Below are 24,891 nucleotides of genomic sequence, written 5' to 3'. Positions count from 1 at the left end.
AGTTTTGTTTTTGTTTTGGAGCCACATTGGGTGATACTCAGAGGTTATTCCTGGTTATGCACTCAGAAATTGCTCCTGCCTTGGGGAACCTATTGGATATTGGGAATCGAACTGAGACCTGTCCTGAGTGAGCTGCGCTCAAGGCAACACCCTATCACTGTGCTATTGCCCCGGCCATATAACTTTTTAAAATAAACATTTATTTTATATTTTGGTATTTGTTTAAAAATTTACAACAGATAAATTTGTTGTTATATTTTGATTTGTTCCAAATTTATAACCTTAAGATGAATTATTATTCATGAAAAATTCCAATTGCTATACATTACATCTGACCTGAATTCATAAATTATATATGCAGAAACACTCATAACATTGAATTTGTAGGCTATTCCTATGACTCAATGCCAATGGTCAATCAAGTGGAAGCAAAGTGAAACAAATAGAACTACATCAAATAGTGAACTACAAATAGAGCTACATCAAATTAAGAAACTTCTGCAAAATAAAGGATGACTATAATAAAAGACATCCCACAGTCTGGGGAGGGGATTGCTTACCATTCATCTACTAATGGATTAACTTATTTTATTTTTTCCTTTTTTTTTCTTTTGCTCTTTTTTATTAAACACCTTGATTACATACATGATTGTGTTTGGGTTTCAGTCATGTGAAGAACACCACCCATCACCAGTGCAACATTCCCATCACCAATGTCCCAAATCTCCCTCTTCCCCACCCGACCCCCACCTGTACTCTAGACAAGCTTTCCATTTCCCTCATAATTCTCATTATTAGGACAGTTCAAAATGTAGTTATTTCTCTAACTAAACTCATCACTCTTTGTGGTGAGCTTCCTGAGGTGAGCTGGAACTTCCAGCTCTTTTCTCTTTTGTGTCTGAAAATTATTATTGCAAGAATGTCTTTCATTTTTCTTAAAACCCATAGATGAGTGAGACCATTCTGCTTTTTTTTTTCTCTCTCTGACTTATTTCACTCAGCGTAATAGATTCCGTGTACATCCATGTATAGGAAAATTTCATGACTTCATCTCTCCTGACAGCTGCATAATATTCCATTATGTATATGTACCAGTTTCTTTAGCCATTCGTCTGTTGAAGGGTATTTTGGTTGTTTCCAGAGTCTTGCTATGGTAAATAGTGCTGCAATGAATATAGGTGTAAGGAAGGGGTTTTTGTATTGTATTTTTGTGTTCCTAGGGTATATTCCTAGGAGTGGTATAGCTGGATCGTATGGGAGCTCGATTTCCAGTTTTGGGAGGAATCTCCATATCGCTTTCCATAAAGGTTGAACTAGACGGCATTCCCACCAGCAGTGGATAAGAGTTCCTTTCTCTCCACATCCCCACCAACACTGTTTATTCTCATTCTTTGTGATGTGTGCCATTCTCTGTGGTGTGAGGTGGTACCTCATAGTTGTTTTGATTTGCATCTCCCTGATGATTAGTGATGTGGAGCATTTTTTCATGTGTCTTTTGGCCATTTGTATTTCTTCTTTGTCAAAGTGTCTGTTCATTTCTTCTCCCCATTTTTTTTGATGGGATTAGATGGTTTTTTCTTGTAAATTTCTGTCAGTGCCTTGTATATTTTGGAGATTAGCCCCTTATCTGATGGGTATTGGGTGAATAGTTTCTCCCACTCCGTGGGTGGCTCTTGTATCTTGGGCACTATTTCCTTTGAGGTGCAGAAGCTTCTCAACTTAATATATTCCCATCTGTTAATCTCTGTTTTTACTTGCTTGGAGAGTGCAGTTTCCTCCTTGAATATGCCTGTAGTCTCAATATCCTGGAGTGTTTTGCCTATGTGTTGTTCTATATATCTTATGGTTTTGGGGCTGATATCGAGGTCTTTAATCCATTTGGATTTTACCTTCGTACATGATGTTAGCTGGGGGTCTAAGTTCAATTTTTTGCAAGTGGCTAGCCAGTTGTGCCAACACCACTTGTTGAAGAGGCTTTCTTTGCTCCATTTAGGATTTCTTGCTCCTTTATCAAAAATTAGGTGATTGTATGTCTGGGGAATATTTTCTGAGTATTCAAGCCTATTCCACTGATCTGAGGGCCTGTCCTTATTCTAATACCATGCTGTTTTGATAACTATTGCTTTGTAGTACAGTTTAAAGTTGGGGAAAGTAATTCCTCCCATATTCTTTTTCCCAATGATTGCTTTAGCTATTCGAGGATGTTTATTGTTCCAAACGAATTTCAAAAGTGCCTGATCCACTTCTTTGAAGAATGTCATGGGTATCTTTATGCCTTGGGGAGTATTGCCATTTTGATGATGTTAGTCCTGCCAATCCATGAGCAGGGTATGTATTTCCATTTTTATGTGTCTTCTCTTATTTCTTGGAGCAGAGTTTTATAGTTTTCTTTGTATAGGTCCTTCACATTTTTAGTCAAGTTGATTCCAAGATATTTGACTTTGTGTGGCACTATTGTGAATGGGGTTGTTTTCTTAATGTCCATTTCTTCCTTATTACTATTGGTGTATAGGAAGGCTATTGATTTTTGTGTGTTAATTTTGTAGCCTGCCACCTTGCTCTATGAGTCTATTGTTTCTAGAAGCTTTTTGGTAGAGTCTTTAGGGTTTTCTAAGTAGAGTATCATATCATCTGCAAACAGTGAGAGCTTGACTTCTTCCTTTCCTATCTGGATTCCCTTGATATCTTTTTCTTGCCTAATTGCTATAGCGAATACTTCCAGTGCTATGTTGAATAGGAGTGGTGAGAGAGGACAGCCTTATCTTGTGCCAGAATTTAGAGGGAAGGCTTTTAGTTTTTCTCCATTGAGGATAATATTTGCCACTGGCTTGTGGTAGATGGCCTTAACTATATTGAGAAAAGTTCCTTCCATTCCCATCTTGCTGAGAGTCTTGATCAAGAATGGGTGTTGGACCCTATCAAATGCTTTCTCTGCATCTATTGATATGATCATGTGGTTTTTATTTTTTTTTGTTGTTGATGTTGTGTATGATGTTGATAGATTTACAGATGTTAAACCAGCCTTGCATTCCTGGGATGAAACCTACTTGATCATAGTGGATAATCTTCTTAATGAGGCATTGAATCCTATTTGCTAGGATTTTTTTGAGGATCTTTGCATCTGCATTCATCAGCGATATTGGTCTGTAATATTCTTTTTTCATAGCATCTCTGTCTGGTTTAGGTATCAAGGTGATGTTGGCTTCATAAAAGCTATTTGGAAGTGTTTCTGTTTGTTCAATTTATTTTTGTTTTTTAATTTATTTTTTATTTAATGAAAATGCATCACATAGTTGACATAACTGATCATAATACATTTGTTTCAAGATGATGGAAAACCAAGTTATTAAAAGAAATAGAAAGGAGCCAGAGAGATAGCACAGCATTCGGGCTTTTGCGGTCAACCCAAGAGGATCCAGTTTGATTTTCGACATCTCATGTGGTCCCCTGAGCCTGACAAAAGTGATTTCTGAGTGCAAAGACAAGAGTAACCCCTGAGTACTGCCAGGTGTGTCCAAAAAACCAATAAATAAATAAATAAATAGAAAAATTAAAAAATTAAATGTAAAAGAAAAATAAGGAAAAGTTCAGTAGTAAGTATATTTGTGAAAATTATTGTATCTCCAACAAAGTCATTAATTCAAGAGCAGAAGGTTTAGCAAGCTCTTTTTTTTAAGATAGATAAAAAATACCATATAAAAGTTGTATTGTGGCAGTTGATATTGTTTCGATAGGCACAGCAAAATATGGGGGAAATAGATAGGAAAAAACTTTGACCTAAAATTAGGGAGACCTTACCCATGAAGTATCCTGGCATAAGACCAACTCCAGGCTCCAGGCATGCTAAGTTGTCCAACATCAAAGTCTCATTCTGTGATCCCAGTAAAGCTCTTCACAATCACTGTTGTTACTGTTAGGTTTCTGTAGTTAGAGATCCTGTATTCTGTACAAATCCTATGTTGATGTCAGGGTGACATAGAGTTTCTTCTGGTTTCATCTCACCATTAGGTGGCAATGCAAAGACCCCTGCCCTGAAAGCATGTTGTTGCTGTTACCAATTCATCAGGGTGTCATAAGAACCCACTCTGTAGTAAATTGAAGCCAGGGCAGCAGTAGGGCCTTCCCTGGTAGAAGTCAATTTCCTGTTGTTGGTGTAGAAAACCATGGTAGTTTCCATAGATAGGATCCAAAATTCAAGAGTAAATGATCAGTGTCTGATCTTCTGAAGCCAAGTCACTATGACAAGTGTTCAGGGTGTAAGACCTCACTGCAGTATAAAATTTATGTGTTCCTATCTATATTAGATAAGAACTTGTTTGCACACATAAGATATCCTTGATAATGGGTTAGTTTTTGTCATCATTCTTTACTATTTCTCTTAAAATAAATGCCTTATTGAAATCAATCACTTTATTTTCTGGTCCTTGAACCAAAAGTTTAGTAATCATTTAACTTCCATTGTTTTGTGTTTGGGAATAAAGTATATTTTTAATTCACTGGATTATGGTGGGATGCTTTTTATCTAGGGGAAAAATTTATATAATTTTTGCTGGGTACCCCAAACTCTGTTGTTGGCCCTTGTCTTTGCTTAATTAATGATTCAGTGTGTTAATTTACAGGTTTTTTTTGGTGATAATGTATTTTGGAAAAATATATCTTAAAATTGTGGCCATAAATTTCTAGCTCAGTAGTATTTTTTGTTAGAATCTCTGCAGGCCATTCTTGCCTTATTGGTATAATTGTTACAGCTAGAAGCCACATAGTGTAATGGTTGCATTTTAATACTTTAGGAGAATGAAAAATCTAGCGTTTATAGAATAAAGAAGTGAGAGTCATTTATGAGCAGTTTCTATTTGTCACTGGGCGTGAAATCAAATTAATCTGGAGTAAATCAGATTGCAGAAAATGGAAATATAGCAGCTTGGCAGATTTGTGTCAAAGGCAATTGACATATGTTATTTTTTAACCTGGATAATATAAGTAGAATTTGTTATTTGATAATAAAATATGTGTAGATATAAGCAAAAGCAGGATTCAAATTTCTATGAACAGAATTGTCAAATTTTGGTAAAGATGAATTAATACATACATACATTTATTTAATATACTACTTTATATCATACATGAATTTAATATACTCTTTTATATAGAAAATTATACAAATATGTATTTATTTAATAATCATTGAATAAATTGCTCACTACAACAAATTTTTCCTAATTATAACTGAGGTTCAATTCTTGGTAGATAAAATTTCTTTAGGAACCAAATATTTAGAACTGAGACTATGGAGAACCTATATTGTGAGAAATCATAATTATTGCACTCTCCAGGATTATATTTATTTGTTTTTATCAGTGCCTATAAAAGAACACAAAATTAAACGTTATTAATTGTTAAATAATATCAACCGAAAAGGAAACCATTACTTGCTAATACAATCTTATAGTTTTTCAATAATTACTAATAATTAGTTTGAGGTGATTTTTATTTAGCAATTACTATTTTAGAAGTTCTCATGATGGTGAATTAAAATTGTCCTCATGCTACCCTAAAAAGATAGTTTAGTTTTTTTATTTTTGTTTTGAACTTTGAGAACTGATCCATAAAATGCATGTGAAGTAACACTATTCTCTTCTTTATTGTACTTCAAAATGTTCTTGATCCCAATTTGAAGAATAAAATGATAACACAGTGGGGCTGCGAGGTGGCACTAGAGGTAAGGTGTCTGCCTTGCGAGCGCTAGCCAAGGAAAGATTGCGACCACGGTTTGATCCCCCGGCATCACATATGGTCCCCACAAGCCAGGGGCACTTTCTGAGCGCTTAGCCAGGAGTAACCCCTGAGTATCAAACTGGTGTGGCCTGAAAAACCAAAACAAAAAAAAATGATAACATGGAAACAGATTCTTCACTGAGTGGAATGATTTTCCTGTTCTTTTCTTTCTTTCTTTCTTTCTTTCTTTCTTTCTTTCTTTCTTTCTTTCTTTCTTTCTTTCTTTCTTCTTTCTTTCTTTCTTTCTTTCTTCTTTCTTTCTTTCTTTCTTTCTTTCTTTCTTTCTTTCTTTCTTTCTTTCTTCTCTTTTTTCTTTCTTTCTTTCTTTCTTTCTTTCTTTCTTTCTTTCTTTCTTTCTTTCTTTCTCTTTTCTTTCTTTCTTTCTTTTCTTTCTTTTCTTTCTTCTTTCTTTCTTTCTTTCTTTCTTCTTCTTTCTTCTTTCTTCTTTCCTTTCTTTCTTTCTTTCTCTTTTCTTTCTTTTCTTTCTTTCTTTCTTTCTTTTTCTTCTCTCTTTTTTTTATTTTATAAAAGAGACATTAGCCAGAGTGATATCACAAAGGTAGGGCATTTGCCTTGCACAAAGCCAACCCAGGATGGACCTGGGTTCATTCCCTGGCATCTCATATAGTTCCTTGAATCTGCCAGGTACGGTTTCTGAGAGAAAAGGCAGAAGTAACCCCTGAGCACCACTGGGTATGGTCCAAAAAAAAAAAAAAGAGAGAAAAAGAGAGAGATTAAATTAGGACTGAAGATGTGATTTACTGGAAAAGCCCCTATTCAACTAGGCAGTGAGTTGTTTCCTGGCAGGAACCCAAGTGCAAAACACCAAAATATACCCAAAGTTCCCCAACCAAATGAATGTGAGAACCTCACATAAAGTGTGTATCCTCCACCAAAGCCAAGCATATAATCCTTGGTTATCACAGTGATAACAAACATGGAAACAAAGAAAACCAATAAAATATATTAGAACATATAATGTTATTTTTAGATAATTTTTTTTTATCTTAGTGAGTCTTATTGGAGTTTGAACAGATTTTGTGTTTTTAAAATAGCTGTTGGTACTTAATTTGTCTCTTATCAGCTGAGGGGTGTTTCCAGAGATTCTTATTCAGTGGGTCTGCCTGTCTCTAATCTCTAGTACTTTCTTTCCAATGTAATATTAGGATGTGACATTTAAAAGGTCATTTTCTCCCTTTTAGTTAGCTAATAAATAGAACATTATTTAGTTGTAAGTATATAATTTGGAGTAGGTTTAATAAGGTGGTTTTTTTTTTTTTTGTTTTGTTTTGTTTTGGTTTTTGGGTCATACCTGGCAGTGCTCAGAGATTACTTTTGGCTCTATGCTCAGAAATTGCTCCTGGTAGGCTCAGGGAACCATATGAGATGCCGGGATTTAAAACACCATCCTTCTGCCAAACACCCTACCTCCATGCTATCTCACCAGCCCAATAAGGTGATTTCTAATCTCATTTTATAGTGAACACAAAGTGAATACAAACAGTGACATTTTGCTTTCAGGAACATCTCAATCGACCTCCTACAAGTTGGATGACATTTTGACAGAAGATTAGACTCCAGCCATCTAAGTTATTTTTCCTCCCCACAGCTTTTGTGTACCCATATCATCAATCTACTGTGGTTCATAATATTCCCTCTTTTTCCCCAGAGGAGCATTATGTATTTCTGATGTCTCTGACACTTGAAGAGATAAGGGTTTTCTTTTGGCCAGCTTCAATGTCACCATGTAAAAACGGAAGCCTCATGCTCCAATCCCCTGTTGTATTTCCTTGCCTTTAACCTGCCTCCTGATAGTATCTGCCAATTTCCCCAGAAATTCTGTGTATCGCTCAGAAGCAGCCTAAAATATTTTTGTAAAATGGCCATTAAATTCTGCATCCACATCAACCTTCTCCCAAGCATGCAATGCAATCTCTCTGACTAGTTCCAAAACAGCACAGGCTAAGTTGCCTGTTTGTGAGGTTGGAGAAAGCTCCTTCCACTCAGTCAGTCTTAGTAACAGTATTAAAGTTCTGAGGGGTCCAATACCCACATTCCATCCAGGTTGTAAGGGATTTAATACAAAATGGAAAAAGTGGACCATCCTTCAAGCATGCTTTCTTAAGTCGACTGAGAGATTCCATCTTTATACCCACACAGGTGGGAGTTTGGTTACTTCTCTAATGGGAAGAAACTGGTTCTGTATCTGTATTTATCCCACACACTCTATGGAGTTGTGTTAGAGAAGGAGTGGATGGTAATCTGCAGACCCTCTTTCTGACCCAATGTTCAATTGCACTATTCCTGGCTCATTTTCGGCATTTGTTTCAGCTGGTATATTAATCTCAGTGGCTGGCAATTTCTTTGGTCTAGTGCCAGTGTAGGGTAGAGTTACAGACCTTGGGGCTTTTGGCTTGAGCATGTCACTACTAAGAAAGAGCTTTATTTTTTAAAGTTGGAGACATTTCGGGAAGTTTGGTCTGTGCATCCTGCGTTGCATAGTACATATAAATTTTAATTCCAATTAGGATCAATACCAGAATAACCAATATGTAAATTACTATTTTGGTATATTTTATATTGATTGAATAAAGAAGGTAGCTATATATGTGAAGAAAGGTCAGGGTCCTTTGGCCCAAAGCCAAGCCATTGTTATAACTTTGAACCAAATAGGAACTTTATCCAAGGTGGGATTATCCACTTGAATAACCATGAAACCACCCCAAGAACATCTCATCAGTTGTGGGTGTTAGGTGAAGCAGAAGCTTCATGCCCCAATCCTGAGGGACTGGGGAGTGCAAGTATGAAAGCAAATGCCAACACAGAAAATAATCCACACAAAATTGAAGAGAATAAAACAAGTTCAGAAAACTTCCACCATAAGCTTTCCATTCACTAGCAAAAGATACCAGCAGGCAGATAGACTAGTTGTGGAAACCAAAACTGCAAGTAGCTTCTTCCTGAAACCCAAGGTCTTTATTGGAAAGAGAAAGACCACACCCCTGGGTGAAAAACAGGTAGCCATAAGGGACCAATCCAGAGATACTTTCAGGTTATGAGTGACAAGCAAAAGTAAAGGAGAATTATTCTAAATAGAGTGAAAACCAATAACCATGTACTAATTTTGAAGCAGTAGTTATGTTCAGTGTACTCAATAAATCTGTAAACTATAAAATCTTAGCATGCCTTAGAAAAATAAAAATTATACAGACTTTAAATGAAAAGTTTTTGGTAGTCACCAAGAATTATAAATTTTAGAGAATTGACAAAGATTTTCTTCTTTTGTCTAAAGATAATATTAAAACTCACAAAGGTTTCTTTAACATTTTGATCACTTTTCCAATTCAGAAAATGCTAAGTGTTTAGAATATTTTAAAATATCTCTGTAATTTAACTAGATCTGTCATAACAAACACTCAAATGGAGTGAAATTAAACAAGAACTTAGGAAGGTAAGCACTGACCCTAGTCTCAGTTATTTTAAGTACAATTGTTTTGCTCAGTGAGAAGATAATTTGATTAGGAAAGATGTATGTTCAATTTTGAATTTAGAAATGCAGATATCTTACATTTGACTATAATTTAGAGACAAAGTAGGAAATGAATTCTTTGTTATTATTAAGAGGCTGCTACGTGTAAATCTATCTCTCAGATTTGTTCAGTCCAGAGGCTCACTGGTGGGAGTTTCTCTCTCACAAACAGCCTTTAATGGAGATGTATGAATGTGCCATTAGTGTTACTAATATGAACATCTGCCTCAAGATTTAAGCTTTCAACTCTGGAAAAAGCTATAAATGCTTTAAAATAATCATACTATGGATATTATAAATATTTTCTTGAGGCATAATTTTTATTTTTACTCCACATATCCTAGAAAAATGGCTTACAATTTTTGTAATTGTGGTGACCAGAAAAAAAAATTGTGATGCAAAATCTCTAAAACCAGCAAGGGTAAAATTAATGTGAACATTGTTCAAAGAAAACTTGGTCTGAAATATCTGGTTTTAATGTTATACTATCATTTCATATGTTTAAGTGGTTTTAATGTCACTAAAATGGCATCTAATTAAAACATTCATGCAGTGTACAAAATGCAGAGTGCCATAAATTCTCCTGCTGTCATACTTATTTATAGCAGTATGCACTGCTTAATTCCGTGCTTTTATTTGCAAACATTTCTGTAAATGTTTGCCATTTTTACTTTTTCTTTGAAGACAGTCACAATCTTGCACCACTATTTAGCATGAAAGATTATGAAAACAATTAGCTTACAAGTCATTTTACATTTAGCAAAACATGCCAACTATTTTGGGGGATTGTGGGTAATATTACTTATAGATTATTACTTATAGATATATATTACTTATAGATATAGATATAGATATTACTTATAGATTATTTTAGGTGCATATTCTAGGTGCTTAACTTACACCTAAAGATTTTCAGAACAGGTGATGGGAAATGCTCTTAGGAGTATGGTAAGGTAAGCATAATAAGAAAGAGGAGAAACTAAGCAATGACCATATATTATTCAATAAAGGGCTGTAGTTTGCTACATAGGCAAACACTAACAGGTTCATTATATAGATAGGTGACAATTTAAAAAGAACAAAAAATCAGGGGTTTTTCTATTTTCTTTTGGCCATACCCACTGGTACTCAACTTTTAAGCCCCTAGCACTTAATTTAGAGATCATTCATTACGGTTGAGGGACCATATGGGGTGCCAGATATTGATCCTGAGTCAACCACCTACAAGGCAAATATCTTATCTTCTTGCACTATCTTGGGGCTGGAGACAGAAAATTTGGACCTACAATTGTCTATCCACTACTCAGAAAATGTGCGGCATGCACACTCACAAACATACATCATTAGCTAAAGGTGGATATATAAACTTTGTTTAATTTCCTTTGGTTAAAGAAACAGTATAAAAGCATAAACAGAAACACAGAAGACTCAACTAGAACCAACCACAGCCCAGTAACTTCTTAGACACTGACACCAGGGAGAGATAGTTATCTAAAATTGACTCTTGTTGATCTAAGTTTTGAGGATTTCATTTGCCTTTGTGTTGTAATGAACAATATGGAATAAATTTGTTTGTGCCTGCAAGGGGGCAGGCTGTGGTGGTGAGTGGAAATTGGGGACACTAGTGAAGGGAAGTTCACACTGGTGGTGGGACTGATGTGTGAGCATCTAATGCCTGATATGATTGTATTATGAACAACTATGAACAACTTGATAAATCATGGAAGTATGACTAAAAAAAATTTAGAGGGCCATGGTAGTGGCTTATTGGCTTACTTTGCATATGTAGTCAGTAATCATATGTGGTCATACCAAGTGAACTCAGTATCTTCAATGATTAAATGATGCAATCAGTAGTGACTTTCATTCTGTTTTCCTTTCTCATTTCCTGTTTACCCCTTTCCATTCCCCATTAGTGAACTATTTTGAGTATAGTGATCACAAATTGTTGAAAATAAAGAAATATTTAAGGGGCCGGGCGGTGGCGCTGGAGGTAAGGTGCCTGCCTTGCCTGCGCTAGCCTAGGATGGACCCGGTTCGATCCCCCGGCGTCCCATATGGTCCCCCAAGAAGCCAGGAGCAACTTCTGAGCGCATAGCCAGGAGTAACCCCTGAGCGTCACAGGGTGTGGCCCAAAAAAAAACCAAAAAAAAAAAAAAAAAAAAAAGAAATATTTAAGAATAGACCCAGAATGAGATAACTGATACCTCTGAAGCCTTTGGGGGAGGGGTGCTGGAGAGACACCCCCCCCCCCCGTACATCTGACCCACACTTTGGTGGCATACAAGACTCACTTCTTCCAGTGCTTGGAGGACCATGCAGTGCTTGGGATCAAACTGTACCTTGTACTAAGCTTGTCCAGCCAGTGCTTAGCCCTGTATTCTTTCCAATTGATTTGTGCTCATCTTGTTGAATATAGGTCTAAATTGATCTTGCTGTTTCCATTCTTACCTTTAGGTGCCGGGGCAAACCAGGCCATCCATTTGTAGAGATTTCTGGTGCATGAGCCCTGGAAAAGGCTGTCTACCTTAACAAGTCCTCCCAGGCACACCTGGGATAGGGAGCTCACCCTCAGGAGAGCCCCACTTCGGGTTCAATAAAATTTGATTCAACATTAAAAAAAAAGCATTAATGATATTGGGGGCTGGAGAAATAGAGCATTAGTTAGGTTACTTACCTTGTATGAGGCCATTCACATTTGATCCCTGGCATTCCTTATGGTTCTTAGAGCACCATCAACTGACATTCTTTTTTTTTTTTTTTGGTTTTTGGGCCACACCCAGTAACGCTCAGGGGTTACTCCTGGCTATGTGCTCAGAAGTTGCTCCTGGCTTGGGGGACTATATGGGACACCGGGGGATCGAACCGTGGTCCGTCCAAGGCTAGCGCAACTGACATTCTTGAGTGCATATTAGGAGTAACCCCCAAACATTGCCAGGTGTGGCCCCACTAATGAAAGCATTAATGATGATATCTTATTTATGTTTATTCTTTCCTCTTGCTTTCAAGAGGTAATAAAAATTTAAGGGGCCAACTCTACTATTAAAATATACTTAATAATTTTTTAAAAAAAGAACAAGAAATATCATCTACAAAGATTGGAGGATGTTTTAAGTGGTAAAAACAGTCAGGCAAAAATTTGACAGGTTTAATTCTCCTTTCTGAACTGTCTTATTCACAGAAATTTTTGAGAGTCTATACTGCTTATAACTGAACCAAAACACTCCAGTGTGTTCAATGAGTAAATCCAACTCCAATCCTTTTTCTCTAAGTTTATATCAAGCTCAAGAACAGTGGTGTATGTTTCTTTGTGGTAGAATATTACAAATGTTCTTTTATTCTCATTTTAAAACTGTTAGAAAAGTTTATTCTTTTTGAGATTTTTTTCCTTTCTTGCTACTTATCAGAATTATAAAATGCTTTACAGGATGTAGGTAACTTTTTCTAAGTAGAGTGGAAATCCATTTAATATCACTGATTTAAAGGGTAGTTTATGCTGTTTGTATTGTCAAAATCTTTCAAGGACATGGAAGACCTATTATTAAAATTCTTGAATTGCACAATTAACTTTTAAGCAGAAGATCTAGTAGAAATAAACAATAGCAAGTTTCCATCTTGAATCAAAGATATATTTGTTGCTAATAATATTCCCTTTGATTGCATCTGTATTTAATTATTCCAATTTACTAAATAGGAATAATTATATGCAAATAAACTCAGAATAATAAAGAGAAACTAATTCAGTTTAGAATTTAAGCTGGTATTGCAACCTTTACATTCTACAAGAGCTCTTTTTTTTTAATATTTCCTCCCAAGTGGAATTCAGGATACTCTGGAGGCACTTCCCTACAATTCTTGCCAACTTGTGTGTGTGTGTTTTGTGTGTGTGTGTGTGTGTGTGTGTGTGTGTGAGAGAGAGAGAGAGAGAGAGAGAGAGAGAGAGAGAGAGAGAGAAAGAGAGAGAGAGAGAGAGGAGAGAGAGAGTTCCAGTGTTAAGATTGCTGCTTTGGCTCTTTTGTAAAGGGAATTAGATGCCACTTCAGTGGTTCTTCTGGGGTCTCCAGGGTTGCATCCAGATGTTCTCAAGGAACCATGTGGATACTGAAAGATGGAACCAAGGTCATCTGTATGCTATTCATGTATCTTAATGCCTATACTACTTCACTGTGTCCTACATAAAGCTTTTCTAAATTTCTTATAGAGCACAGACTGTCCAGTACCATAGAGTATTCTAAAGTCAAACAGATGGGTTCAACACAGTAAACACACTACTGGTAGAATTATTTGCAAGAACCCTAATTGTAAATAAGTAGTGAGTTTAAATATCACACTATTGACTATCTTTTCACCCAAAATATCTATCTTAATGCATAAAACAAGATAAAAAGAGGGTGAAGCAAAGATAGCTCTATACATTCTTTTAAAGTCCTTTTTAAGCAAATGCTTAGGCTTTGGTTCTTCATTGTGTGATTGTTTATTTAACCGTCTATATTTGTATTTTCTTCCAATCCAGACACAGGAACTTTGTGGAGAAGACAAAATTTCTACTGAATCTGTATAACTAACCATTTATTTGCCAATGTTTATTTCAAATTTAAAAGATTGGCATAGGCAAGATAGAATAATTTGTGTTTGCTGCAAGAACACATCAGGTAGTAGGAACCATTCTGTTCTGGGGATTGATATTAGGCCTTCTGCACACCAAACATATGCTCCAGCTCATTGAGCTATTTCTCCAGTCTATAAAATAAATGTTTGCAAAATATTACATATTATTGTAAAACTTTTTCAGAGTATGCCTCTGACTAAAATTAATATCAAATAAAATATTTAAAGCCCTCTGAGAATTTATAAAGCTTTCTATCACAGGTATTTAACTGGGCTAGTATATTATTAGACTTTACTTATTTATTTATTGCGTCACACCCGGAGGTGCTCAGGGGTTATTCCTGGCTCTGTGTTCCGAAATAGACCCTGGCAGGCTCGGGATTATATGGGATGCCAGAAATTGAACCACCATTCGTCCTAGGTTGGCCACATGCAAAGCTACCTTCCTACCGCTATGCTATCTCTCTGGCCCCTTACTAGACTTTACTTTAAATAATTACAGTCATTTGTTAATAGCTTATAAGCTTGAGGTGTGTCAAGTTCATAATTTTTTCAATGAATATTTTGCTTTCAGAAACTTCCAATTAAGTGAAGAAGATCACTGGATCTTTCAGGCTGTTTTGGATCAATATCCTGGGGATCTCAGTGGCAGAAGGACCCTGTATCTAGATATGTTGCAAAGATATTTTCCTCACAAATCCAGACATGATTTGGTGAGTTATGGACTCTATATATTGGCAAGCTGAATGTTTTATTTAATAGTCACTAAGCAAAATACATTTGAAACAATTTGCTAAATAATTTTTTTCCTATGCCCTTAAAATAATAAGGTCATATGTTGGAAGATTGTCACTTTTCAAGTCTGTAAATTCCATAAGATGGTGGAGATCACTTTACCAGATTTTGCTCCCCTGTGCTTCCCTGCCCTGGAGAATTTCTGTTACTCTGCTGGGTTCACCCAAGGAGTCTAACCTCTACTTCCTACCTGCTGGGGTTCTACCACCTTTCATGCTTGCCTAAGAGTGGGAAACCACCCTTCTATCCACATATATACATGCTAGGTTGCAGTCTTAGTTCCAGAGAAATTGACACTGTCCTTAGAACTATCTCTGCCACCCCATCATGACACCCACAGTTAATTCTATAGAAAGGCCTCAGGCTCAAATATCCAAACCCAGAACTCAAGAGTCATAATGAAACATCACTGACAAGGGCCTGAAAATTTTCTTTATTCTTTAATCAATAAGAACATTAAGATTAGAAAACAGAAGTTGTCATGCCACAAGTTTTATTAAAATTCATCTTAAAATATAACAAATACATAGGCTCAACTTTTACATGGGCCATAGTATAAGTGTTATGGTATGCCACATATCTGTAACTGTTTTAACGAAGTTAGTATGAGTAATCTGTATATAAAATGTACCATTTTCCTGTCATATGTAAATCTCCACAAATTAGTTGAAAGAAGTAGGCTTGTTATTCCTTTTTAACACAGATAAAGAAACTGAAGCAAAGTTAGCCATATAGTTTGAGCATCATCTATCCTATTTTCTTACCCCTAACTTGTGCTAATTTTTGTCTTTTTAAAAGATGTATTACATTAAGGACAAATAATTAACTCTAATTTTTGTCATAATTTTTTAATTAATCATTTTTCATATTTTAGGCTATATCTGGCAGTGCTCAAGTTACCATGCACTGCCAAGAGTCAAACACCTGTAAAGCATTGTGCTCCAGTACTTTGCACTATATTCTTTCTGTCTAACTCATTTATTTTATTCCCCGTTGAACTCTCTCGAACTCTCTCTCTCTCTCTCTCTCTCTCTCTCTCTCTCTCTCTCTCTCTCTCTCTCCTCTCTCTTTCTCTCTCTTTTGCAGGGATTAAACCCAGGATCTTGCAAATGCATATTTCTATTGTTTCTCTGACCAGCTTTTATTTTTAACTATATGATTTGGTTTTTGCATATTGTAAAATATGCCACTGCTCTGGCCCCATGAGAATAATATTTATATAAGTAGTATTTTATATTTCTTAAATCTTTCCAGGCTATCTCCCTTCTTATTATTCCTCTCTAGAACCTGAAATTCCCCCATGGAGAATTTCTTGTCTACGGGAACCACTGGAATCAATCTGAGACTATCATGTCCCCCCAGACTTTGGGTTGGTATAAGTGAATACCACTGTTGTATCTACTTTCAGTTCAGACATTTTGGTTGGGGGAGGGAACCACATCTGGCATAGCTCAGAGCTTACTCCTGAATCTGCACCAGAAATTTTTCCTGGCAGGCTCGGGAATATAGAATGCCAGGAATAGAACTTAGTTGCTTCTAAGGGATGTGCCATTCCAGCTCTCCTATCTCTCTAGTCCCTAAATTCAGACATTTTAACAACTAAATGTTTTAGTACCCAGGGCTGAAACTGACTTTTCAGGGTTATCCTAAAAATTTAATGAGTATTAGTAGGTATCTAATTGAAGTCTTTGAAGTAATTCTTCTTCTCCTTCTCCTCCTCCTTTTTCTTCCTCCTCCTTCTTCTCTTCCTCCTCTTTTTCCTCATCCTCCTTTTTCTTCCTCCTCCTCCTTCTTTTTTTCCCCCTCCTCCTCCCCCTCCTCCTCCCCCCTCCTCCTCCCCTTCTCTTCCTCCCCCTTCCTCCTCCTCCCCTTCTCCTCCTCCCCTTCTCCTCCTTCCCCCTCCCCTTCTCCTCCTCCCCCCTCCTCTTCTTCCCCCTCCTCCTCCCCCTCCTCCTCCTCCTCTTCCTCCTCTTCCTCCTCCTCCTCCTCCCCCTCCTCCTCCTCCTCTTCCTCCTCTTCCTCCTCCTCCTCCTCCTCCTCCTCCTCCTCCTCCACCACACCCAGAGACGCTCAGGAGTTACTCCTGGCTGTATGCTCAGAAATCACTCCTGGAAAGCTCGGGGGACCATATGGGATGCTGGGATTCAAACCACTGTCCTCTGCATGCAAAGCAAACACCCTACCTCCATGCTACCTCTCTGGCCCCCATCTTTGAAGTAATTAGTAAAATACCAAACTGATTTTTAAAAAAGAGAAGGTTATATGTGGGTCAGTGATATTTATATTCATGGAATTACCACCATTAGAAATGGCACATATTTCAGTGTTGTCTGCCAGACTCCATTCCACATAGGAGAATTAAAGACTTACAGATATTGAATGATTGAGGTTTTAAAGCTCAGCTCTCTGAGGTTGGTATATCTGTGCCTACATTTACTGCTAAAATGGCTTATCCCCAACTTTTTAAAATTGTTGGTTTTGATTCATTTACTCAACTTTGTAACAATGACATCATCTATAGTCTTACTTTCATATAAGTTTTTATATGTTCTCTTCAGGTTGAACATGAAAAACATTGTGACAGATACCGTTTTGCAAAGGAGCAACGAAAGATCCTAATTCTAAGTTGGAACAAGAACAGGAGAGACTTTGTCCAGAAGGCTGTGCTAACACTTGTTGAGGCCTGTGCAGCTCATGAAATGGAGAGCACATTGGCCAAGAACAAAAAAAGGCAACAGGAACTCTGTGCTGATCTAAAAGCCAAGGTGAGAGGTGTTGCCAAAAGTATCGAGTATTTGCCTGAATACTCACTGAGTAGCTCACATTTCCTCTAGATTTGAACCCAACCAGAAAATTCAGCCACACACACATACATACATACACACACATTCTGGGATAAAATGAAGCTGCAATTCTCTTAAGTCCAGATAGTCAACAATTATGGAAATTTGGATATTTTTGCACTTGCTTTGTACATGTCTGACCCAAGTTCTATTTCTAGAAATCCCATATAATCCATTGAGCCAGTCAGAGTGATCTTTGAGCACTAAGCCAAGAGTAAGCATGAGTACTGCTGTGTCTGAGTGAAAATCATAAAACAAAACAAAAAAAAATTATGGGTCAACCTAAAGTTATTATAACAGATGCATATCTTATTTTGTGAAATGTCTATTCAAGTCTATTTTATTTTTTACTTATCTTTCTTTAGGTCATTTGTATTTTTTAAAATATATGTGTGCAAGTTCAATTTCTTTATATTTTTCCTTGTCTGTGTTGTAACTTTTTATTTTCTGACTATTGTGTTTTGATCATCAAAATCTAAGTTATATGAAGTACTCTCTTAATTTTATCTTAAAAGTCTTTGAGACAGAATAAGGTATTTTTTCATACTAGCTCTACAAATTTTGAAATGTATAGCGCAAATTAAATACAGAATTGTTCTATCATCTTTTAAAAATTCCTCATGCCTGTTCATAATCAATCCCTTATCCACCTCCAGTCTTTCACAACAATTTGATCTCTCTCCCTCTAGTTTTGCCTATTCTATAGTGTTATAAAAATGTAACTAAATCATTATGTAGATGACATTTTGAATCTGACATTTTCTCTTGGCATAATGCATTTTGGTACATGGTATGTATGCATATCGTATGCATCAAAAGGCTGTTGCTTTTTTGCTGTTAAGGTAGTACTCTATAATGTGGATTTATCACAATTAAGCTATTCAACACATGTTTCTCAGAGACTTGCCACCCTTGCTGTCTCAATATACTTCTCTCAAATTAGAGTTTTTCTATTCTGTGGGTAAATTGTCAGAAATGGTATAACTAGATTAGTAATCAATCAATGCAACAGAAGCAGGAGGAAAGCAGGAACCAACATGATCTCCTAGCTAGGTTTACATAGGACAGTGACAGGAGTCAAAAGATTGAAAACTGCTGTTCTCTCCTCTCCTACATTTCCTTCTCCAATCCACACACTCTCATAGTCTAAGCATCTACAGAACAAAAGGAAGTACCATTTCCAGAATAAAAGGAAAGAATTGACTAAGCTCTTGAAAATACACAGTTTCATTTTTAATCAACTGTTTTGTTTTGTTTTTGATCATTTTAGAGCCACACACCCAGTGGTGCTCAGGTCACACACCCAGTGGTGCTCAGGTCTTGGCTTATTCCTGTCTCTGTTCTCAAGGATCACTTCTGGTGGAACTCCGGTGAACAGATGGAGTGCCAGAAATCAAATCTGAGTCAATCATGTACAAGGCAAATACCCTATCAATTGAACTGTTGCTCAAACTCCCATCAACTTTGTTTTGTGTTTTTTATTTTTTATTGTTTTTGGGTTTTGGGTCACACTTGGCAGTGCTCAGGGGTTACTACTGGCTCTGTGCTAAGAAATCACTCCTGGCAGGCGTGGGGGGACCATATGGGATGCCGGGATTTGATCTCTATCCTTCTGAATGCAAGGCAAACACCTTACTTCATGCTATATCTCTGACCCGTTTTGTTTTTTTTTCTGATGACTTAAAGTCACCATGGAATCCTTTATAACACAAGAGTAAGTCCTGGGTTTTTAGTTTTTATCTAGTGACAGGTGAGACATCTGAATAGGGGTACAAAAATAATACTGTGCTCTGGTTATTTCCCCCATGACCTGTTGTTCAATTTATATGGCATTTCCCAATACTGCAAGAATTCTAATAAGATGCTTGATGGGCATTTTCAGATTTACCCTGCCTCACAAATCAAGTTAAGATGTACAGAGATCTCTTCAGAGCCCCACCCACTGAAATCAGGGACATGGTTCCTAGAGGCAATGTAATAGAGCATTTCCTCAGGGAAGCATGATAAGATATCTGGCAAACATATTTCTGAAATTTTAGAGATGAAGCCTCCAAAGAGTAAATGTGGACAGAGAATGGAAAATTGGAACATAAATTTGGTAAAGTGGATTCTATTTCCTATATGGTGTTATCATTAAAGTTCATGTTTTGATAAAAAAAAAAGCCCTTAAGGCTTAATAAATTAGAGCTGGAATCAGAAATGTTTCATAAAAAGAAATATGCTACCCTATTGATTTAATAGTAATATTAAATATTAGATTATGTCCAAGATATTTTTAACCTGAAAGAAAAAACTTGAAGATTTGTACCTATCCTTTTCTTTATGAGTCTGAAAGTTGATGTCCTGAAAGATAAAGTGACTTGCCTAAGGTTCACTCCAACTCATTTGATTTGAAATTCAGTATTATCTGGGCCCTACACAGCTTTGCACATAACAATCTTGCAAAATAATAGAAGATATTTATTATACTGTGGGCCCTAATGTGCTATAAAATAAAACCACAGAATGTGAAAAATATTATTTCATTGTATCATAAATTTGACCTTTCTAAAACTTAACATACTGGCTATAATAAACATTAATTAAACATTTAACCATAATTTTCTTCTCAGTCATGGCATTTAAAAGGGCTTCTGGGAGATGATTTCAATGATTCATGCTGCTTAAGAAATATGTAAAAGGGACTTTGAAATAATGAGCTCTCTCATGTTTTATTTTGGTTTTCTCTCAGTAATAGGTATTGTATAGTGAGTAAAGACAGTTGAGCCTCTAACCAAAGAGATGAGGAAATAAACAGGAAGTAAAACTCTCCTCCTGCTTCTGTAAAACCTGCTCTTTGATCCTTCCAAATTTCCCAGACACTAGCCCCCTCACCAGCATGCAGCTTAGACTTCTCTGTTAGCTGTGCACTTAATCATTTAGCATCCATGTTTATTCAAAGCTCAACTGGGTAACCTTTTCCCCATATCTGTCTCATAGTTGATGTCTTTGCAACCATGCTGGGTGGTGATGTACTTGCTAGGAAAAAGTCAGCTTTTTCTGCACTCTCAGTAACACAAGAAAGGCCTTCATTTTATCCTTGACAATTCTCCCTATTTCTCTTAGGATAGTTTCAAAAGGCTTACCAGCACTTCCAAGCTCTCCCCTGTATGCTGTAAACTGAGCCTTCTATTTTCAGGAGAAAACCAGTCAGTAAATCAGTAAATCAGTAAAATGAAATAATTGAAATGTGAAACTGAGCCCTTAATTCCTACCCCTCCCACTGCCTTTCTGCCTTTTTTTTCTTCCTGTCCTCCTGATTCCTGTTTTCTTCTAAAGCAGTGTGTGATACCCTGTAGATATTCATGTCTAGTTCTTCTCCATGAAGTTTGAAACTGATTCATTGAACCACTTTGGAAACTTAAGACTATCAGTTAACCCTTTTACTTAATTATTTTTCTCTCAGACTCTGTTGGGGCATTTCACTCAGTCTAAATCTACATTTAAATTTTTCTTATTCATTCATTTCAAACCTTCTTTTGAGTTTAAGTTAAACTTTAGCTCTTGGGAAGTTCCTGTATCTACTATGTCATTTAAAATAAATGCATTTGAAAGATTAATAGATATAAATTTCTCCAGAATTTCTGAGCCCTCCACTGCATCAAAGTCTTCCCAAGGTCATCGGTGACCTCTCCAGTCAATGCTTTTCTGATTCCTACTCGACCTCTTGAATTAACTATCTTCATTTTAATTACTCACTCTTTATTCTTCATTTTAAGCATCTACATATTATTCACTTTGTCATACCATACTTTGCTTAGTTGAGCTCATTTCTAAAATCCTGCATTTTTGTCTTTGTTGTTTTTTTTTTCTCTACTTCATTGGCTTTCTGTTTATGTCTTACCTGGCTTTATATGCCATTTGGAACATTTTATATATGAATTTAAGTATCATGATTACAAACATGTTTGTAGTTGGGATTCATTTATAGAAAAGAACATTCTCCTTCACCAATGCAACTTTTCCACCACCACTGCCACCAAATCCCTCCTCCCCAATTCCTTGCCTGTATTTAAGACAGGCATTCTATTTTTCTTACTCATTACCATTGTCATAATAGTTAGTGTAGCTATTTATCTAACTGCACTCATCACTCTTTTTTTCCTAAGACCTTTTCTTTTCTTTCTTTTTTTTAAATCTTTGTTTAAACAGCTTGATTACAAATATATTGTAGTTGGGTTTCAGTCATATAAAGAACACCCCCTTTACCAGTGCAACATTCCCACCACCAATGTCCCAAATCTCCTTCCTCTCCACCCCAACCTCACCTATACTCTAGACAGGCTTTCCACTTCCCTCATTCATTCACATTGTTATGATAGTTCTCAGTGTAGTTATTTCTATAACTGCACTCACCACTCTTTGTGGTGAGTTTCATGTTGTGAGCTGGACCTTCCAGCCCTCCTCTTTTTATCTATGAGGATTATTGCAAGAATGTCTTTTATTTTTCTTAAAATCCATAGATGAATAAGACTATTCTGTCTCTTTCTCCATTTGACTTATTTCACTTAAATAATAGATTCCATGTACAATATTTATGTATAGAAAAACTTCATGACTTCATCTCCTGACGGCCGCATAATATTCCATTGTGTATATGTACCACAGTTTTTTTTAGACATTCATCTATTGAAGGGCATCTTTGTTGTTTCCAGAGTCTGGCTATTGTAAATAGGGCAGCAATGAATATAGATGTGAGGAAGGGATTTTTGTATTGTATTTTTTGTGTTCCTAGGGTATATCCCTAGGAGTGATATAGCTGGATCGTATGAGAGCTCAATTTTCAGATTTTGGAGGAATCTCCATATTGTTTTCCATAAAGGCTGGACTAGACGGCATTCCCACCAGCAGTGAATAAGAGTTCCTTCCTCTCCACATCCCCGGCAGCACTGCTTGCAGCACTTACCACTCTTTGTGATAAGTTTCATATCATGGGCCAGTCCTTCCACCCCTCATCTCTGTTGTCTCTGGGTATTATTACAATAATATCTTTTATTTTTCTTAAATCTCATAGACGAGTGAGACCGTTCTGTTACTCTCTCCCTGACTCATTTTACTCAACATAATAGTTTTCATGCCCACCTGTGTATAGGAAAATTTCATGACTTCATTTTTCCTGACAGCTGCATTGAATTCCATTATGTATATGAACCATAGTTTCTTTAGCCATTCATCTATTCTTGGACATCTGAGTTGTTTCCAAATTCAGGCTATTGCAAATAGTACTGCAATAAATACAGGTGTGCAGAAGGCATTTTTGTATTGTGTTTTTGTGTTCCTCAGGTATATTCCTAGGAATGGTATTGGTGGATCACATAGAAGCTCAATTTTCAGCTTTTTGAGGAATCTTCATATTGTTTTCCAAAAAAGCTGGGCTAGATGGCCTTCCTACCAGCAATGAATAAGTGTTTCTTTCACCCAGTATCCCCACTAGCACTGATAGTTCTTGTTATTTTTGTTTTTATGTGTGTGTGTGTGATGTATGCCATTCTCAGTGGCACAAGATGGTACCTCATAATTGTTTTGATTATTAGTGATGTGGAGCATTTTTTCATGTGTCTTTTGGCCATCTGTATTCCTTCTTTGAGGAAGTGTCTGTTCACTTGTTTTACTCATTTTTTGATGGGGCTAGTTTTTTTTTCTTGTTAAGTTTTATCAGTGCCTTGTATATCTTAGATACTAGTCCCTTATATGATGGGTATTAGGTGACTAGTTTATCCCATTCTGTTGCTGACCTTTGTATCCTAGTCACTATTTCCTTTGAGATTCAGAAGCTTCTCAGTTTAATATAATCCCACTTGTTTATCTCTGCTTCAACTTGTTTGGACAGAGATATTTCCTCTTTGAATATGCCTGTGGTCTGAATGTCATGGAGTATTTTATCTACATAGTCTTTCATGTACCTTATGGTTCTGAGTCTAATATCAAGGTTTTTATTCTATTTGGATTTGACTTTTGTGCATGGTGTTAGATGGAGTTCTAATTTCGCTTTTTTGCATGTGGCTGACCAGTTGTCAGAATACCACTTGTTGAAGAGGCTTTCCTTGCTCCATTTTGCATTTCTTCCCCTTTACCAAAAGGTTAATTGATTGTGTCTCTGGGAAGCATTTTCTGACCACTCAAATCTAGTCCATTGATCTGAGGGGCTGTCTTTATGCCATTCTGTTTTTTTTTAAATATATTTTATTTAAACACCTTGATTACATACATGATTGTGTTTGTGTTTCAGTCATGTAAAGAACACCACCCATCACCAGTGCAACATTCCCATCACCAATGTCCCAAATCTCCCTCCTCCCCACCCGACCCCTGCCTGTACTCTAGACATATGCCATTCTGTTTTAATGACTATTGCTTTGTCATAAAATTTAAAGTTGCGGAAATTGAGGCCATCCATCTTCTATTTCCTAAGAGTTTGCTTTAGCTATTTGTGGGAGTTTATTTTTCCAAATGAATTTCAGAAGTGTTTGATCTACTTTTTTGAAGAATGTCATGTGTATCCTTAGAGGAATTGCATTGAATCTGTACAGTGCTATGGGGAGTATTGCCATTTTAATGATGTTAATACTCCCAACCATAAATCTATATTTGTATAGGTCCTTCATCTTTTTACTTAAATTGTCTCCAGAGTATTTGAGTTTCTGTGGCACTAATTTTAATGTTCAGTTTTTCTCTATCATTACTGGTGTATAAGAAGGCCATTGATTTTTTTGTGTTAATCTTGTTGCCTGTCACTTTGCTATATGAATCTATTGTTTCTAGAAGCTTTTTGGTAGTCTTTAGGGTTTTCTAGATATAGTAGCATGTCATCTGCAAACAGTGAGTGCTTGACTTCTTCCTTTTCCATCTGGATGCCCTTGATATTATTTTCTTGCCTAATTACTATGGCAAGAACTTCTAGCACTATGTTGAATAGGAGTGGTGAGAGAGGGCAGACTTGTAACATATTTTAGAGTAAAAAGCTTTTAGTTTATTTCCATTGAGAATATATTTGCCATTGGCTTGTGGCAGATGGCCTTGACTATATGGAGAAAAGTTTCTTCTTTCCATTTTGTTGAGAGTTTTTATCATGATTGGGTGTTGGACCTTATCAAATGCTTGCTCTACATCTATTGATTTTTTTTGTTTGTTTTTTAGGGCCACACCCATTTGATGCTCAGGGCTAAGCACTCAGAAATTGCCCCTGGCTGGGGGGGACCATATGGGACATCAGAAGATTGAACCTCCTTCTTTGGCTAGCGCTTGGTGTATGACTTTGTTGAGGTGTTGGATCCTATGTTTCATCTATGTTCGACAGTGATT

The 24,891-nt window shown here is 36.5% G+C and overlaps 1 protein-coding gene across 1 annotated transcript in view; it reads left to right on the top strand.

The window, feature by feature from the left end:
- CCDC148 (coiled-coil domain containing 148) overlaps positions 1-24,891 on the top strand; it is a 260,420-nt gene that overhangs the window by 22,149 nt on the left and 213,380 nt on the right. Inside the window, exons 4-5 of the mRNA XM_049773125.1 lie at positions 14,487-14,625; positions 17,266-17,472. Coding sequence (XP_049629082.1) covers positions 14,487-14,625; positions 17,266-17,472 — 346 coding nt within the window. The remainder of the gene's footprint in view (positions 1-14,486; positions 14,626-17,265; positions 17,473-24,891) is intronic.

The sequence above is a fragment of the Suncus etruscus genome, chromosome 5, assembly GCF_024139225.1.
Source record: "Suncus etruscus isolate mSunEtr1 chromosome 5, mSunEtr1.pri.cur, whole genome shotgun sequence".
Classification (NCBI taxonomy): Eukaryota; Metazoa; Chordata; class Mammalia; order Eulipotyphla; family Soricidae; genus Suncus; species Suncus etruscus.
Note: the sequence above shows the minus strand (reverse complement) of the source record. Positions and strands in the feature narration are given on the sequence as shown.